Below are 18,811 nucleotides of genomic sequence, written 5' to 3'. Positions count from 1 at the left end.
AGACTACCACTCTTTCCTGGAGTCCTCCGACCTCCCGGGTGATTAAGATGCAGCACCTTTGCTGGATTCCGTACAAGCGGCTGATGTTCGGCGCATGGTGGATAGCCTGGTAGAAGCGGTGAATCGGTCTCTGAGGATACAGGTAGATCCCGTCTCTTTTCAGAGCACCCATGTCCCCTTTCAGCAGATGAGGCGGGTCCATAACGCATTCAGTGGCCATCATGAGTTCGCTGAGTTACGAAGCAGCCACAGGCAACAGCCAGTCATGGTCTGTACCGGCGGTAAGTCCATTATTTTACATTATCCTTTCTCTGAAGGGCTCCGAGAAGAATGGGCAGACTCCCCGGTGGTCAGACCGCCAGCTCCCGCCTGACTTTTCACTCCTAACAGTGCGTCTCTCAAGGACTCCACAGACCGTACTATTCACAGGTGGGCCCGCTCTGCCTTCGAGCCATCAGGAACTTCCCTTTCCCCGGTCCTTGCCTTGGTTTGGGTTGCGAAGCCGCTATGTCCTGGACGGACATGCTGCGCAGGGACTCTGTGCCTTCTCTGCCGTTCCGGAACTGGCTAACATCTCTTCGCAGATCACACTCGCGGGAGGGTACCTTCGCTAAGCAGCCCTGGTGCCTGCCAATGGAGCGGCCCAGGTCCCTGCAACAGTGTAGCTATCCGCCGAGCCCTCAGGCTCAGGACCTGGAATGCGGATCTGGCTTCTGAGGGTAGCTGGCTTCCCCTCCGTCTTAGGGGAGCGCCTTTTAGGACCTAGGCTAGTCCAACTGATCTCTGAGGCTACGGGAGAAGAGAGTACTTTTCCTCCCTATTTTCGGTCCAAGCCGTCCGGAACTCCTCATCCTCAAAAACATCCTCCCCTCGGAGGGTCAAGGGGGCCCTGTCTTTTATGACCAATCCCTCCTGGCGTTCGCGTCCCCACTAGTCCACGAAGTCCACTTCCAGGTCTCAGCGCCGCTTCTCCAAATGACTTGTGGTATGCGGACAGCTGCGCCAGTCTAGTGGGGGGCTTCTGTCCCCCTTCAGCAGATCTACCTCCCATTAGAGGCAGATCCTAGGTCAGAGAGATCAGTCTCAGACTACGAAATAGATTCGATTCATTGCCACAAGACGTTTCCGTTCTCGCCCTCCTGAGTCTCCCGTGCGTGGGCGCGTGTTCCTCCCCTCCATGGGGTCTTTCCTCCACTCTGGACTTGTGGCAACAGTCCCGCCATCAGAACTTTTCCAGCGGTTTTTATTGCAGTCTCTTGTGGTCCCCAAGAGGGTCGGCTCTGTCCGCCCCCTCCTCGACCCGGAGTTTTTCTAGCAGGTCCGTGAGACCTCGAGCATTTTGCATGGAGCTCCTCCGCTCCGTGTTCACCTCCATTGAAGTCGGTGAGGTTCTGACGTATCAGGACATTCAAGACGCCTACCTAGCAGGAAGTCCTCGCTTCAAGCAAATGGTCCCTCAACAGGGAAAGCCTCAACCAGATCGGCGGCAGATAAAAGACTCCAAGGTGGTCCTAATGACCTCCCGATTCGACTGGCAGGTTCCATGGTTCATCGCGGGCTACCACGACCACCTGCCGCTAGGGGTCGATGTGTGGACCCAGTGCAGGCCCCCGTACTTTCTCCCACTGCGGCCCCTGATCCCGAAGGTTCTTAAGAACATCAGGGCGGAAGGATTTCCAGCCATTCTAATGGCTCCAGAGGGGCCCAGACTAGCATGGTTCGCGGAACTTCTTCAGGACCCAGACCGTCCAGCTCCTTGTTGGCAGAGCTTTCTCTCCCTCTTTCTCTCCTACGAGAACCCGGAGGTCCTAGAATTTGACAGTCTGGCAACTGTATCCTGGGTAATACCTCAGGCAGGCTTTTCGACAGAGTTAATACAGACAATGATTACAGTCAGGTTTCTATCTTCTGCGAGAATCCACTACCGCACGGGGAGCGTTCTTCCTTCGGTGGTCTGAAGAACACAGCATGTCTTCTCCCTCCCATCAAGGCAGGTCTAGATGCGAGTCTCACATTCTCCACACTTAAAAAGCCAAGTGTCGGCTCTGTCAATCCTGTTTTCAGAAGTCTCTCGCTTCTCGTCCACGGATCAAGGCCTTCATTCAGGGATTTGTCCATCCAGCTCCGCCGTATCGTCGGCCACTAGAACTGTGGGATCTTATGCTAGGGCTGGATTTGCTTCAAGGTTCGCCGTTTGCACCGTTCGAGATTTCTTCCTTCTCGCCGGTTGTGGAAGAGTGGTGTTCCTCGTTGCCATCACTTCTCTGCGAAGAACGTCAAAGCTAAAGGGTTTATCCCTTTTCGGATTTGTCTCCAGGACAAGGTCGTGCTCGGGCCGGCTCCCTCCCTTCTGCCTAGGGCAGTCTCGCCATTCCAGTCAAATGAGTTTTTCTCTGTCCTTCGGTCCTGGTCCTTCTCAAAGCCTCAAGAAGGTCTTCCATACTCTGGACCTGGTGTGAACCCTCACACTCTGTGCCTACAGGACCGCACCTTCCCGTAAAACGGTCGTGCTGTTCATCATCCCATCCGGACCCAAAAGGGACATGCTGATACCCAGGGCCTCAATTGCCAGATGGATCCGTTCCGCCATTTCCGAGGCCTCTTGGATAAAGGACAGATCTCCAACACGGGCAGTAAAGGCGCACTCTACTAGTGCAGTGGGAACCTTTTTTGCCGATTACGCGTTAGACGTCGGCTGACCAGGTCCATAGCACCGCCGCCTGGTCTAGTCTGCATTCCTTTAACAACTTCTACCAGGTTCACACCCAAGTATCGGCAGAGGCCAGTCTTGGGAAATAGCTTTTGCAGGTGGCAGTAGCACACCTGTACAAGGCGGGTACATTCACTTCTTAGGCAAGCCCGCCGAGGGAGGCCGTTTTCCTTCCTAGCCGCGGGGCTTGCCGCTCCCCACCCAGGGACTGCTTTTGGAAGTTCCACGGTCCTGTGTCCCCCAATGAAACGAAAGAGAAAGAAGGAATTTTGTGTACTAACCGTAAAATCTCTTTCTCTGAGTCTTCATTGGGGGACACAGCACCCACCCTGCTTGTTTTGTTACATATTGACTGTCTATCACAGTGGCCCGTGTTGCCTGGACTCGGGTTGCACGGCTACTTTGTTGAGGTTATTACCTTGTCTTATGTATGGTTGTGTTTTTGTTCTCCTCCTACTGCTTGTGCACTAAACTGATTTAAGTCCGCCTCCGGCTCAGGGTGTACACTGCTAGGGAGGAGCTAACCTTTTTTGTCTACTTAGTGTCAGCCTCCTAGTCACAGCAGCATACACCCCACGGTCCTGTGTCCCCCAATGAAGACTCAGAGAAAGAGATTTTACGGTTAGTACACAAAAATCCTTCTTTTAAAAAAGCCAATTGACATAAAATTCTTTACTAATGTAGGTAACTAACAACTCATCCTATCCATACAGGTAAAAAAAAAAAATTAAACTATAAACATCCATAAATTAAGTGTAATAATGAGAAATCACACCTGGAAAACGTATTGAACACTATTTCTGAAATATAATTAATACTTCATAAAAAAAAGCCTTTGTTGGTGATGACAGCTTCAAGACAACTCCTGTATGAAAAAACTAGTCACAAGCCTTGCTCAGGTTTAATTTTGGTTCATTCTCCCACACAAAAATTCTTCAAATTTTGAAGGTTCTGTGGGCGCCTGCTATGAACTCTGAGCTTTAGTTCCTTCTATAAATTTTCTATTGGATTCAGGTCAGGTGATTGGCTGGGCCATTCTAGCAATTTTCTATCTCTGAAAACAATTAAGAGTTGGCTGTGTGGCTGGGATCATTGTCTTGCCGAAATGTCCATCCTTGTTTCATCTTCATCATCCTCGTAGATGGCAGCAGGTTTTTTCAAGAATGTCTCAATACATTTGTCCATTCATCTTCCCTTCAATTACATTAAGGTTGTCAGTGCCATATGCTCAATAATAGCCCCAAACTCTGATGTTCCCACATCCAAACATCACTGTTGATATGGTGTTAAAGGCCTCCAAACTTGGCGTGTATTATGGCATCCAAAGAGATCAATTTTGGTCTCATCTAACCAGACTATATTCTCCCATTATTTTATCACAGGCTTTAAACCCATCATTCCCGAGCCTGTTTTCACTTTCCTGACCAGGCCAATTTTTTCAATTCTTAGAAGTGTCACTTTAAGTGGTAATAACTCTGGAAAACTTTAAAGGGAACCTGTCACTTGAAATTTTGCTATTAAACTAAAATAATCCTCTTCTGCAGCTCCTGGGCTACATTCTAGAAAGGTTCCTCTTGCTACTGGCCCCCCTTTCAGACCTAAATAAACACTTTATAAAATATTACCTTTTGGTATTCTAATGAGCTTTGCGACCACGGGGACGGGCTGTATTGCGTCCGATATTCCCCCCTCTTGCCGCTGTTTGCCGTCCCCCAGTGTTGATTGACAGATGACGTTGCCGCTCTCATGTTACTCAGTGCTCCTGAAGTCTCGCGCATGCCCAGTGCAGTATCGCGGGACTGAGTACAGTTCAAATTGCGAGCGCCGGTGATCATATTGCGCAGGCGTGAGATTATGAGCGGGTACTTGAATGACGCTGGTGATGACAATGTCATCACCAGCGTTATTCAAGTAGCCGCCCATAATCTCGCTCCTGCGCAATACGATCACCGGCGCTCGCAATTTGAACTGTGCTCAGTCCCGCGATAGTGCCACTAGGCATGTGTGAGATTATGAGCGGGTACTTGAATGACGCTGGTGATGGCAATGTCATCACCAGCGTCATTCAAGTACCCGTCCATAATCTTGCGCCTGCGCAATATGATCACCGGCACTCGCAATTTGAACTGTGCTCAGTCCCGCAATACTGCCACTGGGCATGCGCGAGACTTCAGGAGCACTGAGTAACATGAGAGTGGCGGCGTCATCTGTCAATCAACACTAGGGGATGGTGAACAGCGGCAAGAGGGGGGAAATAATAGACACAATACAGCCCGCACCCGTGGCCGCAAAGCTCATTAGCATACCGAAAGGTAAGATTTTAAAAAGTGTTTATTTAGGTCTGAAAGGGGGGCCAGTAGCAAGATAAACCTTTCTAGAATGCAGCCCATGAGCTGCAGAAGGGAATTCTTTTAGTTTAATAGCGAAATTTCAGGTGACCTATATTTCAAGGATTGTGAGATTATTTTTTGGGAGACATTGTACTTCATGCTAGTGGTAAAGTTTGGTCAATGTGAGTTGTGTTTTGATAAAAAATTAAAACATTTTGTAATGTTCAAACTTTGAATTTTTTTGCCCTTAAACCAGATATTTATCAACTATTTTGTGTGATTTAATTAACATTTGCCACAATTCTACTTTACATTAGCATAATTTTTTAAATATATTTTTTTTCTTGTAAACAAGTTAAGAGTTAAGTTTATCAGCAATTTCTCATTTTTCAAACAAAATTTACAAAACTATTTTTTAAAGTACCACATCACATTTAAAGTGACTTTGAGGAGCCTGTGTGACAGAAAATACCCATTTTAAAAACTGCACTCCTCAGAGTGCTCAAAACCACATTCAAGAAATGTATTAACAGTGTAGGCGCTTTACAGGAATTTAAGCAATGTGAAAAAAATGAAAATGTTACTTTTTTTTGCACAAAAATATTGCTTTAGCACCAAATATTGCATTTTCACAAGTGTAGAAGGAGAAAGTGGATCATACAATTTGTTGTGCAATTTCTCCTGAGTACGCCAATATCCCATATTTATGTTTGGGTGCACAGCAGGGCTCGAAAGGGACTTTAGAACTCAAAATTGGCTCGAATAGATAGCAGACGCCACGTTGCGTTTGCAGAACCCTTGATGTGCCTAAACAGTGGAAACCCCCACAAGTGACCACATTTTGGAAATTACACCCCTCATAGAATTTAACTAGAGGTGTAGTGAGCACCTTGAATTTGCAGGTACTTCACAGTATTTTTTTAATGTTGAAGTGTGAAAATAAGAAATCACATTTTTCCCACAAATCTTTTGGTTTTGCCCCAATTTTTTCATTTTCTTAAGGGTAACAAGAGAAAATGGACCTTAAAATTTGGTGTGCAATTTCTCCTGAGTACGCCGATACCTCACATATGGTGGAAAACTACTGTTTGGGTGCACAGCAGGGCTCAGAAGTGAAGGAGCACCATTTGACTTTTGGATCGCTAAATTAGCTGGAATTGGTAGCGTACACGATGTTGTATTTGCAGACCCCCGGATGTGCGAAAACAATGAAGACTCCACAAGTAATAATAATAATATGTATTAATTTATATACCGCTATTAATTTCATAGCGCTTTACATACATTGGCAACAAGTCACCCCATTTTGAAAACCACACCCCTGATGGAATTTATCTAGAAGTATGGTCAGCGCGTTGAATCCACAAGTGCTTCACAGTATTATATATTTCATTTTATAACAAAAAATATTGCTTTAGCGGCAAATTTTGCATTTTCCCAAGTGTTAAAGGAGACAACGGACCATACAATTCGTTGTGCACTTTCTCCAGTATTTACAGATGCCCCATATGTGGTCGAAAAATACTTTTGAGGCACAGTACAAGGTTAAGAAGGGAAGGAGCGCCATACTGAAGTGCAGATTTCGCTGAAATTGTTTGGGGTGCCATGTCCCATTGGAAGATCCCTTGAAGTGTCAGAAAAGTAGAATCCCCCAATAAGGGACCCTACTATACAAACTACACTCCTCAATGCAATATATTATACCTGTCAGTGTGACACTAACAGACCGCCTTTTAGACCCATGGTGTAACAGGCCACCATAGCCAGAAAACCTGGAGGTCATTATTTGATCTTGGTTTCCATGGCTACGATCGGCAGCCCACAGTTACATTGCGAGGGTGCTAATCGTGTTGGAGAGGGAGTCTCTTAAATGCTGCATTTAGTGGATTAAACAGCCAGTGGCGGTGCAAGCATCGCACCTGGCTGGGACAGCTGGAGCTTGGCTATCACACTGAGCTACCAATAACGAACATGTGGGCACAGTTCCTGTGATCGTCATAACGTACCTATACATCGTTGATCGGGAACCCCTAGCCAACCATGACGTATAGGTATGTCAAATATTTGAAAGGCATTAAGTGCGTTACTCATTGTTAACTTTGAAACAATTCTACATACTGATTCCAGATTTTTCTGTAGCTCTCTACAGGTGGTTATTGGCTCTTGGACAACTCTTCTGATAATTATTTTCAATCTTCTGTCTGAAATCTTGGGGATATCACCTGGTCATGGCTAGTTTTAAATGAAGTTATGTTTTTTCCACTTCCTGAATATGGCCCCAACAGTGCTCACTGGAGCTTTCAGAAGTTTACAAATTCTGTAACCAATGCCATCAGTATGTTTTGCAACAAAAAAGTTGCAAAGGTCTTGAGACAACTCACGGGTTTTACACATCATGAGACGTTTTTTGTGTGGCACCGAGACACCTTTTTATATGCCATCAGTTGAACTAGCTGATATTATTTTTCACTTAGTGGCAGTGTTGCTTTCTAATTACTGATAGATTTCAGCTGGTGTCATGACTTTCCATTGCTTTTTGCACCTCTTTCTGCATTATTACACATTACTTCTTTAATCTACGGTTTAAATTCTTTGCCTGTGTGGATTGGATGGGTTGTTACCAACATCCGTTGGAGAAATTCATGTTAATAGCACCTTTTGAAATATATTTACTTTATTTATTTTGCAAGCTGTATACCTATATTGTTGTATATGAGTATTTAAAAATTAGTTCTGGACTAATTCTAATAACCTCTCCTGAATACTTATTTAATAAGCACTTGCCACCAGGTGAAAAGTGGCCAAATTTTTCTTTAATTTATTCCTACTAGTCACTTAAATATTTTATTTTTAAAAATCCTCTATACGTTTCCATAGATATGGGCCTTTTTATTTAAAATGCCCAATATGCAATTTTTTATGGTTTTAGCAAGGGAGTGCTCCTCACATGGTAATTATATTGAGCAGTCTAAAGACATGCCTCCTGAGAATTCAGATAGCAACACCAATTGGTTGCATATTGGGCACACTAACTAAAAATGACGTAATCTCTGGAACTGTATGCCAGATTTTTCAAAAGCAAAAAGTATATAAAAAAAAAATACTTGGCAGGAGGAGGAATAAAATGAAAGTAAAAGTGGCCACTTTTGACTTTGGTGACAGACATAGTTGTGTATTCACAAATTTGTATTTTTAAGGGAATCTGTCATGTTAAAAATAGCATCTGAACTGCAGGCATTATGTCATAGAGCAGGAGGAACTAAATCAGATTGATTTGCATTTTTGTGGGAAGCGGTTTAGTAAAACTTTGCATTTTATTCATTGAATTCCCTGGTGTTTGCATACATATGAGTCTAGTGGGTGATCCTATTTGTTGATTCACAGTCTTTTCTGTAGGATTGTGCATACAGACCTAGCTGTCAATCACTGGACTTATATACATAGAAACACCTAGAATTTTAGTAAATAAATTATAAGTTATACTGAATCTTTTCCAACCATCTATATATCATTCTGCTCAGCTGCTTCCATGCTGGGCACAGATCTGAATGAATGTGACAGCTTCCCTTTAATTCTACCATTTGTTTTTCAGTTGCTGGAAATCTTTATCAATTTCTACACATTCAGAATCTTGTTGAGATTACTTTAATTTGTTTGATTTTGTAGTGCTTCTCGATGCCATATTGGTCTCTGTTTTCATAGAGGAAACAATAAAATGAACTTACATGACAATATAAAATAAAGAGAAAACTAACTGCTTAGGCTGATATGAGAATCCACCATTTGGAAAATGTGTTTGCTTGTTCCTTAGGATATATTTATCTTCCAATTTTGGCTTCAAAGTCTTTGATTTGTGGACCCCAAGTGAAGGTCACATTCTGATCAAATTGTAGGGTGCCAGTTCTTATTTTGTGAAGATTAATTGGAAACATGAAAACTGTTTGTGTTGTGGTCATATTTTCGCCTATTAGCATTTGGGAACGCACACTGCATATTTGTTTGTGGAATATTGAAAGGCATTTGAGGATAATGTTACTTGTTTCCTTTCTCTCAGATGACTCAGACACAGGAAGCTGCCAGTGAAGTTTCTGACGTACTGGCTCGTACTTTAAGCAGACTTGATATTCCAGGAATGGAAAGTCAGAAGATAATCACAATAGTGCACGAACTGCTGCAAGACTTATAATGTGAAGCAAAAAAACAAGACTTAATGTGCTATACAGCATCACTGTATACAGGTGTATCACTCTCTAGTGGCCAGAGGAAATGGATGATGTTGGCACTGATTTGTTCATGTCGCTTTTTCCTGTACGAAAATGGAGCTATTTATTCACAGCTTTGACTCAAGAGAATTGCTTATTTAGAATGCAGATGTCAGGAAGTTGCTTGTGAGCAGTTTAATATTAATGAGTGATTCTGCATTTCAGCATTTTTGTGAATGATGATTTGTTCTGTATTCATCTCTTATATATCTATTTGGAAATATAGTAAATGTGATGTTGTAGTGGCTTCTTACTAAATAAAATCTATTTGCAAATAGAGTGTGGTTTGTAATAATAAAAATGTGAATCATTCTGTATAAGAAAATGCACTCTACAACATTGACATTGAATTCCAAGAAGGATGATCATAGAATTATGGGTCACAGGAATGATAGGCCCATTAATGATATGAAAATGATCAAAAACTGCAAACAGCATTTTTCAAACATCTATATTTACAGAGAATACACACAGAAATCTCACTAATATACCTTAACATATTACGGATGTCTGAGGAATGTCCTGACGCATTGAATGCACTCGGACACGTAAATCATCAAGATCTGCTGGCAGCTTTCTTGCTATTGTTCACTAGAGATGAGCGAACCTGAGGTTTGGTTTTCGAACCGAACACCAAATTTAAAAATCAAGGTTCAGAGGCTTTACTTGTTAACAAAACTCGTGCGTGCAAACCTGTTTTCAGGTACACTTGATGCTGAGCCCTATGTGAGCCGCTTGCAGTGTTTGAAAGGCACATACAGTAACAACAGTGTGATCACATGTAGTTTGCAACAAAAAAAGTTTGAAAAAGCCTGCACACTCTCCCCTAGAAGTGATCTGCTTATGGCTGGCTGTATGTGGGCGGAGACTCAAACTGCCAATCAGTGACTTGATCTGGGGTTCGGGTCAAGCTCGAGCCTGTGGAGCTAGGCCCGTTTGCTACCAGTGAGCCTTGATGGAACCGCTCATCTCTATTGCTGACCAAGTACATCACAAATGACCTTGAGGAGAGGAATACAAGCCCAGAGACATTGCAGGTAGTGATGTGCCTCGAGCATCTGAGTTTTAAAATCTTCGCGTTTCCTATTGACTTCAATTGTACTCAGTATACTAGTCGTGTTGGAGAAACCCGATACTTGATCAAGTAATAAGCAGTGGCAAGCACGCTCGCCCATCATTGTTTGCAGGACATTGTAGCACATTATGACCAAACATCTTCAAAACATGGTTCTTCCAGACTAGCCATATATTATGAAAAGCAACACAACGCTACTTTTATTCATTGAATATCAAATATTTTAGTTTATAAAATATCAAATTGCACACATCTATAGGTAAAAACCTTATTCAAAAATAATTTTCACCAATAATCCATGATGCATAGCAATTTTAGTATTACTGCATTTTCTTGAGAAGCATGAACAATATAATCATCTTTAATTATTGCTGATCAGTCCAAGTCACCTTGCAGCGTCTCAGGGTCCTGCAGATGTGAAGATCTATATTATAGAAACTCATTCTATACCTTTGCCCTGGATTGCTGCACACTGTGAGTGAATATGGGGAAAAATTGTTTTTCAATAATGTATTTAAATTTAGATATGTGCGCTTGGATATTTAATACACATAACTATTTAGTGTTTCTTTCTATAATGGTTTAGCACATTTAGGCAACACAACCTGCTTACAGTTGCATGGCCTGGCTTGTAGTGCGGAAAAATGGCTCCTGAGACACTTTTTAGAAATTGCCACCACCACCTCAACATCTGTTTTGTTTTTTTGTTTTTTAACAACCTTCGGCTTGATCCCGAGTCATGTTGACTTGGTAGAGGAATGATCTCTAGGAATATCAATGTTGAGCAAGTGTACATAGGTCAACCAAGGACTTCTCAACCCTTATTTTAATTGTATCAAGGCATCAGGTTGGTGGTCTTCCTTTTTGCCTTCTTCCTTCTATTCTTCTGACCATTATGTCCTTTTCCAGTGAGTATTCTCTTCATATGATGTGCCCAAAGTAGGCACGTCATAGCTTGGTGATCATTGCTATTTGTTCCAAAATTGATTTGTTTGTTTTTCTTGCCATCCATGGTATTGATAATATCCTTTTCCAGCACCATTAGACTAAAAAAGGGTCCTACAAAAGTATTGGGGGTCTACAATTTTAAAAAAAAATGAGGAAGTAGACTTAAGCTGGGTTTACACGCTGCAACATCGCAAAGGACATCGCTGTTACGTCACCGGTTTTGTGACGTAACAGCGACCTCCCTAAGTCTCTGGTGAGTCGCTGGTGAGCTGTCAAACAGGCAAACCTGGCCAACAACGCAACAGCGATCCGGACCTGCAGAGCGACCTAGCTGGTTGTTGGGGACGTTGATAAGCAGCTTTTTGAAAGGGAAGTTGCTAACAAAGTCGCTGCAAAGTCTTCACACACTGAAACTTTGTAGCGATGCATGCTGCACAGCGGGAAACAAAGGACCTAGGAATGGTCCTGAACGATTTGTAGCGATCAGCAACTTCACAGCAGGGGCCAGGTCGCTGATGTGATTCACACACTGCAACATCGCAAACAACATCGCTATTGCGTCACAAAACCGGTGACGTTACAGCGATGTCGTTTGAGATGTTGCAGTGTGTAAACCCAGCTTTAGACACTCTGAATAATCACAATATAATTTATTATGCATCAATAAAAAGACATATAACACAAATGAAAAGGGGTATGTAACATACAAAGGACAGAAAAATTCTATCTGTGGCATATAATAATAATGTAATGGGTCAAAAATAGTTAATGTGCAGTTTGAAAAATAATATATCAATTGCTATTGCCATATCACAGCATTGCAGTCTGTAATATGAGGTCATGATGGACTATAAACTTGTAAAAATTGGTTCTGTTCACGTAATACTATAAAGGTGATAGTTTAGTATGATTAGTAAATTCACCATCTAAACATATACCTTGAAAGACATATACCCTGAAGCAGGTGTGTAGATTGATCACATGAAATAAAGTGCATAGTGCAAATACACATAATCGAACATTAAAAAATGTATAACAATAGATTAGATTTGAAGGTGTCAAAGAAAACCAACTATAGCAGTGAATATTACATAAAGTGCAAGAGCATTTGGTACAACAAAAATAAGGAATTACAGAAGTTTAGCCATCAATGTAAACAGTCTACCAAGTTATAATTAGCTATGATGTAAGCCGACAGATGAGAGCCAGACCGGCTCGAGATTCCCGACTAAAAGCGAGCATGACGCATATGGAGGTGGTACAAAAAAACTGCCAAAAAATGAGCAATCAAGTACTGATTAGCGTTGGAGGCCAAAAGGAGGAGGGGGTAGAGAAAGGGTTAGGGAGATAGAGGGATTGGGATCGGCTGGAAAAGAGTAATTGACAGGAAAAGGTCTGGAGGAGGAAAAAAAAATGTTCAGACAGCATTAGCACAAAAGTGATGGCATAGGCTAAAAATATGTAACACCACAAATCAGATCAGTCAGCAGAACATCACAGTGACCACTCTCCTAACGTTACCAAACAGGAAGGAGGCAAAGCGGTCACTGTGAGGTCAAACAGCATCTCTGCTCACTGATTGTGCATCATCGTTCAATAACTCCAGCGCTGGGGCTGGTTTTGCCACCGCTGTCTAGCTCCAGCCTTTGATCAGAGCTGTTATTGCACTGATCATAGCTGGATGTCAGTGTTCCAGGCAATTTAATTTGCCTAAAACATTGGAATTGCTAATGATTAGCTGTGACCTTGAGTCCCAGTGCCCTGCTGACAAAAACATGTCACCTTCATGCGATCACCATCACTGCAGTCATTGTATGCCGCTTGATCGAAATGATGTACCCATATGTCATAGGTCAGTAACCCCTTCCCAACCATGAAGGAGTTAATCATTTCAGTGGATCTGTAAAAAAGCATAATACAGCTGTAACCCCCTGTCATCTGTTCTTTGTGCACACAGTGACATATAATGGGCGCACCTGATCTGAAATATTGATCACAGTAGTGAATGCTGTAATATTTAACCCACATACCATCAGTCCATGTGTAAAAATGCTCATGAAAACTACCACATTGACTAGCATTGATCAGTATGCTACCTGTTTTGCATACCTGCAGTACACAAACCTCAAAGAGCCAAACAGCATGAGTAGTCAAAAAATGTACTGCCACGTATTTAGTTGGACTCTCCATCTGTTTCCAATTTTTGGTATTAATCCCTTCACGACCTAGTTCATATATGTACGTTCTAGGTTGTGTCTGCATGGAGCTAGCAGTCATTCCCGCACATGTCTGCTGATCTGATCAGCAGTCATGCACCTGTTAACCCCTTAGATCGTGTACCGCCCCCGTAGCAGCAGCCGAGCCGCTCGGATCTGGAGCCACGGTGGCTTGAGGGGTCCACGCGGACACTCGAATTAAAAAGGAGTAGGGGAGTATATACATGGGATTAGGAAAGTTCGTGACGCCACCGACAGTGCGTGGTAAATTAGAGTAACACCGCTGCTGTTGGGGATGCCCGGTGGCGATGGTATGGGAGCAAGGTGTTTTAACCCATCCGTGGGTAGGAGGTGTTTGCCCCGGGAGCCCGGTGATGGTGATACAAGGGTGCCGTTGGGGTAGGGAAAGGGTTCTTTCAGTGTACTAACGCCATCCCAAAACAATCACACCGACCGCTTGTAAACCAGAGTTCTGAGCACCACTGAGGCTGGGAGGGAGCACGCTTGGGTCCGTGCCCTTGGTTTTGTGGTTAGTCTGTGACCCTTCCCTTGGCACCTGTGTTTTCTTCTTTGGACCTTCAAGCCTGAAACTTTTTGGGTCCCACTCACCCGTGTGGCTAACGAAGTGAGCTTGCTCTCAGGGTTCACGCGTAGGATTTCTTTGGACTGTATTGGGAATGTCCTATCGGTTCGCTAGTAGCCTAATTTTGAAGCGGGTTGGGGATGACACCTGAAGTCTTCACCCCCGTCGGGTAAATTGCCAGGACGCCTGAAGCTACTTCCTGGCCTAGGGTCCACATACCCCGTCGTGCCCTGGCCCCTGCCCGGTGATAGCTCAAGGCCGCCGGCTGCCCTCCTCGGCAGTCCATGCCCCCTGACATCATCCCCTGCGACCAGGGTTCCAGCTCCTACCGGGCCCAGACCAACGTCTGCCACCCAGGACTCAAGAGCTCTGCTCCATGACCTCTCCTCTCAAGAGTCACTACACACTGCTCTGCTTTTGACACTTCTCACCTCCCCTTACCAACCCCCCAATTGGGTAGCCCTATTCCCTTCAGGCCCCCCAATGGTGTGTCTGGTGGGTATGGTGAGAAGGATTTTGATTGGCTCAGCTGTTAGCAACACCAAAGGATCAGGACCCGTAACCAAGGAGGGTGGATACTGTGCTGAAGGGCAGATTGCACAATACCCTGTGACGACCTGATAGGCCAGGGCGTCACATTCGCACTGTCAAAGTCTTATAATGCTCTCCGGCGGGAATTGCGCTGTTCCCCTGAAGCATCGCTTTGATCAGGTGAAGGAATCGGAGTGTGCAGGCATAAAGTCCCCTAAGGGGACTAGTAAAATCAGTAAACAAGAGTTTTAAAAAAATATTAAATAGATACAAAAATAAAAGTTAAAATCACCCCCGTTTTCCCTCTTAAGAATTAAACAGTAATATAAAAATAGACATATTTGGTATTGCCACGTTCAGAAATGTCTGATCTATCAAAATGTAACATCAATTACACCATGTTCCAAATTATTATGCAAATTATATTTTTCTCTGATTTTCCTAAATGGTAGGTGCAAATGACAGTCAATTTAATAAAAGTCATCACCCGTTAGAGTATACATCTAATTTTATTGAAGAAACCTCCCAATGATAACAGTATAATCTCCAAAATTAAAAAGAACTCAAAATGCACTGTTCCAAGTTATTAGGTAAAGTAGAGTTTCTAAACATTTTATATGTTTTAAAGAACTGAAAATGCTCATTTGTGGAATTTGCAGCATTAGGAGGTCACATTCACTGAAATAAAAAGCTATTTAACTCCAAACATCCTAACAGGCCAAGTTACATGTTAACAAAGGAACCCTTCTTTGATATCACCTTCATGGTTCTTGCATCCATTGAACTTCTGAGTTTTTGGAAAGTTTCTGCTTGAATTTCTTTGCATTATGTCAGAATAGCCTCCCAGAACTGCTGTTTTGATGTGAACAGCCTCCCACCCTCATAGATCTTTTTCTTTCTTTTTCCAAAGTTCTCTATAGAGCGGAGGCCAGGGGAAGATGGTGGCCACACCATGAGTTTATCTCCTTTTATGCCCATAGCAGCCAATGATACAGAGGTATTCTTTGCAGCATGAGATGGTACATTGCGATGCATGAAGATGATTTTGCTCCTGAAGGCACATTTTTGCTTTTTCTACCATGGAAGAAAGTTGTAAGTCAGAAACTCTATATACTTTGCAGAGGTCATTTTCACACAGGAACCCTAAAGGAGCCTACCAGATGTCTCCCCATGATTCCGGCCCAAAACATGACACCTCCACCTCCTTGCTGACGTTGCAGCCTTGTTGGGACACGGTGGCCATCCACCAACCATCCATTACTCCATCCATCTGGACCATCCAGGGTTCTTCAACACTCGTCAGTTTACAAGACAGTTGGAAAATTAGGCTTCATGTACAGTACAGACCAAACGTTTGGACACATCTCATTCAAAGAGTTTTTTTTATTTTCATGACTCTAAAAATTGTAGATTCACATTGAAGGCATCAAAACTATGAATTAAAACGTGGAATAAAATACTTAAAGTATGAAACAACTGAAAATATGTCTTATATTCTAGGTTCTTCAAAGTAGCCACCTTTTGCTTTGATTACTACTTTGCACACTCTTGGCATTCTCTTGATGAGCTTCAAGAGGTAGTCACCAGAAATGGTCTTCCAACAGTCTTGAAGGAGTTCCCAGAGATGCTTAGCACTTGTTGGCCCTTTTGCCTTCACTCTGCGGTCCAGCTCACCCCAAACCATCTCGATTGGGTTCAGGTCTGGTGACTGTGGAGAACAGGTCATCTGGTGTAGCACCCCATCACTCTCCTTCTTAGTCAAATAACCCTTACACATACTGGAGGTGTGTTTGGGGTCATTTTCCTGTTGAAAAATAAATGATGGTCCATCTAAACGCAAGCCGGATGGAATTGCTTGCCACTGCAAGATGCTGTGGTAGGCATGCTGGTTCTGTATGCCTTCAATTTTGAAAAAATCCACAACAGTGTCACCAGCAAAGCATGATCACACCTCCTCCTCCATGCTTCACGGGGGAACCAGGCATGTAGAGTCCATCCGTTCACCTTTTCTACAAAGACACAGTGGTTGGATCCAAAGATCTCAAATTTGGACTCATCAGACCAAAGCACAGATTTCCACTGGTCTAATGTCCATTCCTTGTGTTCTTTAGCCCAAACAAGTCTCTTCTGCTTGTTGCCTGTCCTTAGCAGTGGTTTCCTAGCAGCTATTTCACTGTGAAGGCCTACTGCACAAAGTCTCCTCTTAATAGTTGTTCTAGAGATGAGAAGGTGTGTCCAAACCTTTGGTCTGTACTGTATGTCTGGGCCCACTGCAACCGTTTCTGCTTGTGACTTGTGAGCACTGGTTAAGGGTGGCCGAATAGTAGGTTTATGCACCACAGCAAGCCTTTGAAGGATCCTACACCTTAAAGTTCGAGGGACTCCAGAGGCACCAGCAGCTTCAATATCTGTTTGCTGGTTTGTAATGGCTTTTTAGCAGCTGCTCTCTTAATCCGATGGTCTTGCCTGGCAGATATCTTCCTCATTCTGCCTTTATCAGCACGAACACGTATGTGCTCAGAATTAGCCACAAATCTCTTCACAGTACGATGATCACGCTTAAGGTTTCGTGAAATATCTAATGTTTTCATCCCTTGTCCAAGGCATTGCAATATTTGATGCTTTTCAGCAGCAGAGAGATCCTTTTTCTTTCCCATGTTACTTGAAAACTGTGGCTTGCTTAATATTGTGGAACATGCAGTTTTCCTTTTATTGGGCTCACCTGGCAAACTAATTATGACAGGTATCTGAGATTGATTTCAGTGATCCAAAGAACCCTGAGACACAATACCATCAATGAGTTTCATTGAAAAAAAAATCTAATCTAATCGGTACACGGCGTAGCGAGAAAAAAATTCCAAACGCCAACATTTTTCATTTTTTTCGCTGCAACATTACATTAAAATGCATTGACAGGCGATCAAAACTACACGAAAATTGAATCAGTAAAAATGAGAAAAAACACCCACTCAAGGCTAAAAAATAAGCCATCACTGAGCCCCAGGTATCGAAAACTGAGAAGGCTACGGGTCTTGAAAAAATGGCAACAAAAGTGCTACTCATTTTTTGATCAAACGTCTCAATATTTTTTAAAACCATTCATGTTTGGTATCTACGAACGCATACTGACCTGGTGAATGATATTGCCAGGTCAGTTTTACCATGTAGTGAACATGGTAAATAAAGAATAATAAAAAAAAATGTGCAATTGCACTTTTATTTGCAATTTCACCACACTTGTAATTTGTTTCCTGTTTCTCAGTACAATATATGGTAAAACTAATTATTTCATTCAAAAGTACAACTGGCCCTGTAAAAAACAAGCCATAATATGGCTATAGTGACAAAACAATGCATGGTTCTTGAAAAAAGGGGAAGAAAAAACAAAAATCAGAAAATCGCAGAACAGTAAAGGGGTTAACCAGAATCAGTAATCTTTTTGTGCAGGAAAACCATTTTGACCTTACTTAAATAGTTCCATTTTTCAAATCAGACAGGAGCAGAGGCTAGGATCCAAAGTGACTTAATCTGCCTCATTATAATGAATAGTTTCATCAGGGTTTTTGTCAGAATTGCATTTTTGAGAATTTTGTAACCCCAAAGTAATTGCTCATCATAGAGCACAGGACAAATATAAACCAAGCCCTATATGGATGCAAAATGAACAAATAGCATTTCAAGAATTATTTTTATTTATTTTTTTTTACACTATTCATTGTGCAGTATAATTGATAAAGACGATTTTATTTTTTGGAATGATTAACACTAGAACTACTGGACTCGTGACCCCTATATAGAAATACATGGTGCAAAATAGTCAAAATGACTACCTCAGTAGCTCTAGTGTTAAAACAATACCATATACAGCTATATACAGCTTGAAAAATTAAGAGACCACTGCAAAATTTTCAGTTTTTCTGATTTTTCTTTTTATAGGTATATTTTTAAGTAAAATGTAAATTGTTCTTTTATTCTATAAACTAGTGACAACATGGCTCAGAGTTTCCAAGCAATAAATTTTGTTTTTATTTTCTGAAAATGTGAAATGGTCAAAACAACAAATAAGTGTATTGCTTTCAGACACCTCAAATAGTGCAAGGAAAACAAGTTTATAATCCTTTAGAAACAACAATACTAAGAATGTTTTAACTTAGGA

The 18,811-nt window shown here is 42.5% G+C and overlaps 1 protein-coding gene across 4 annotated transcripts in view; it reads left to right on the top strand.

Annotated features, from left to right (window-relative positions):
• The window catches only part of FANCC (FA complementation group C), a 412,246-nt gene extending 402,701 nt beyond the window's left edge, over positions 1 to 9,545 (top strand). For all 4 annotated transcript variants that reach the window (XM_075318657.1, XM_075318636.1, XM_075318643.1 and 1 more), the window contains one exon: positions 9,095 to 9,545. In XM_075318657.1, the coding sequence (XP_075174772.1) occupies positions 9,095 to 9,226 (132 nt within the window). In that variant the 3' untranslated portion in view covers positions 9,227 to 9,545. The remainder of the gene's footprint in view (positions 1 to 9,094) is intronic.
• Positions 9,546 to 18,811: the final 9,266 nt, after the last annotated feature.

Source organism: Anomaloglossus baeobatrachus, chromosome 1 (assembly GCF_048569485.1).
Source record: "Anomaloglossus baeobatrachus isolate aAnoBae1 chromosome 1, aAnoBae1.hap1, whole genome shotgun sequence".
Taxonomy (NCBI): domain Eukaryota; kingdom Metazoa; phylum Chordata; class Amphibia; order Anura; family Aromobatidae; genus Anomaloglossus; species Anomaloglossus baeobatrachus.
The sequence above is the reverse complement of the archived record's forward strand: the minus strand, read 5'-3'. Positions and strand labels throughout refer to the sequence as shown.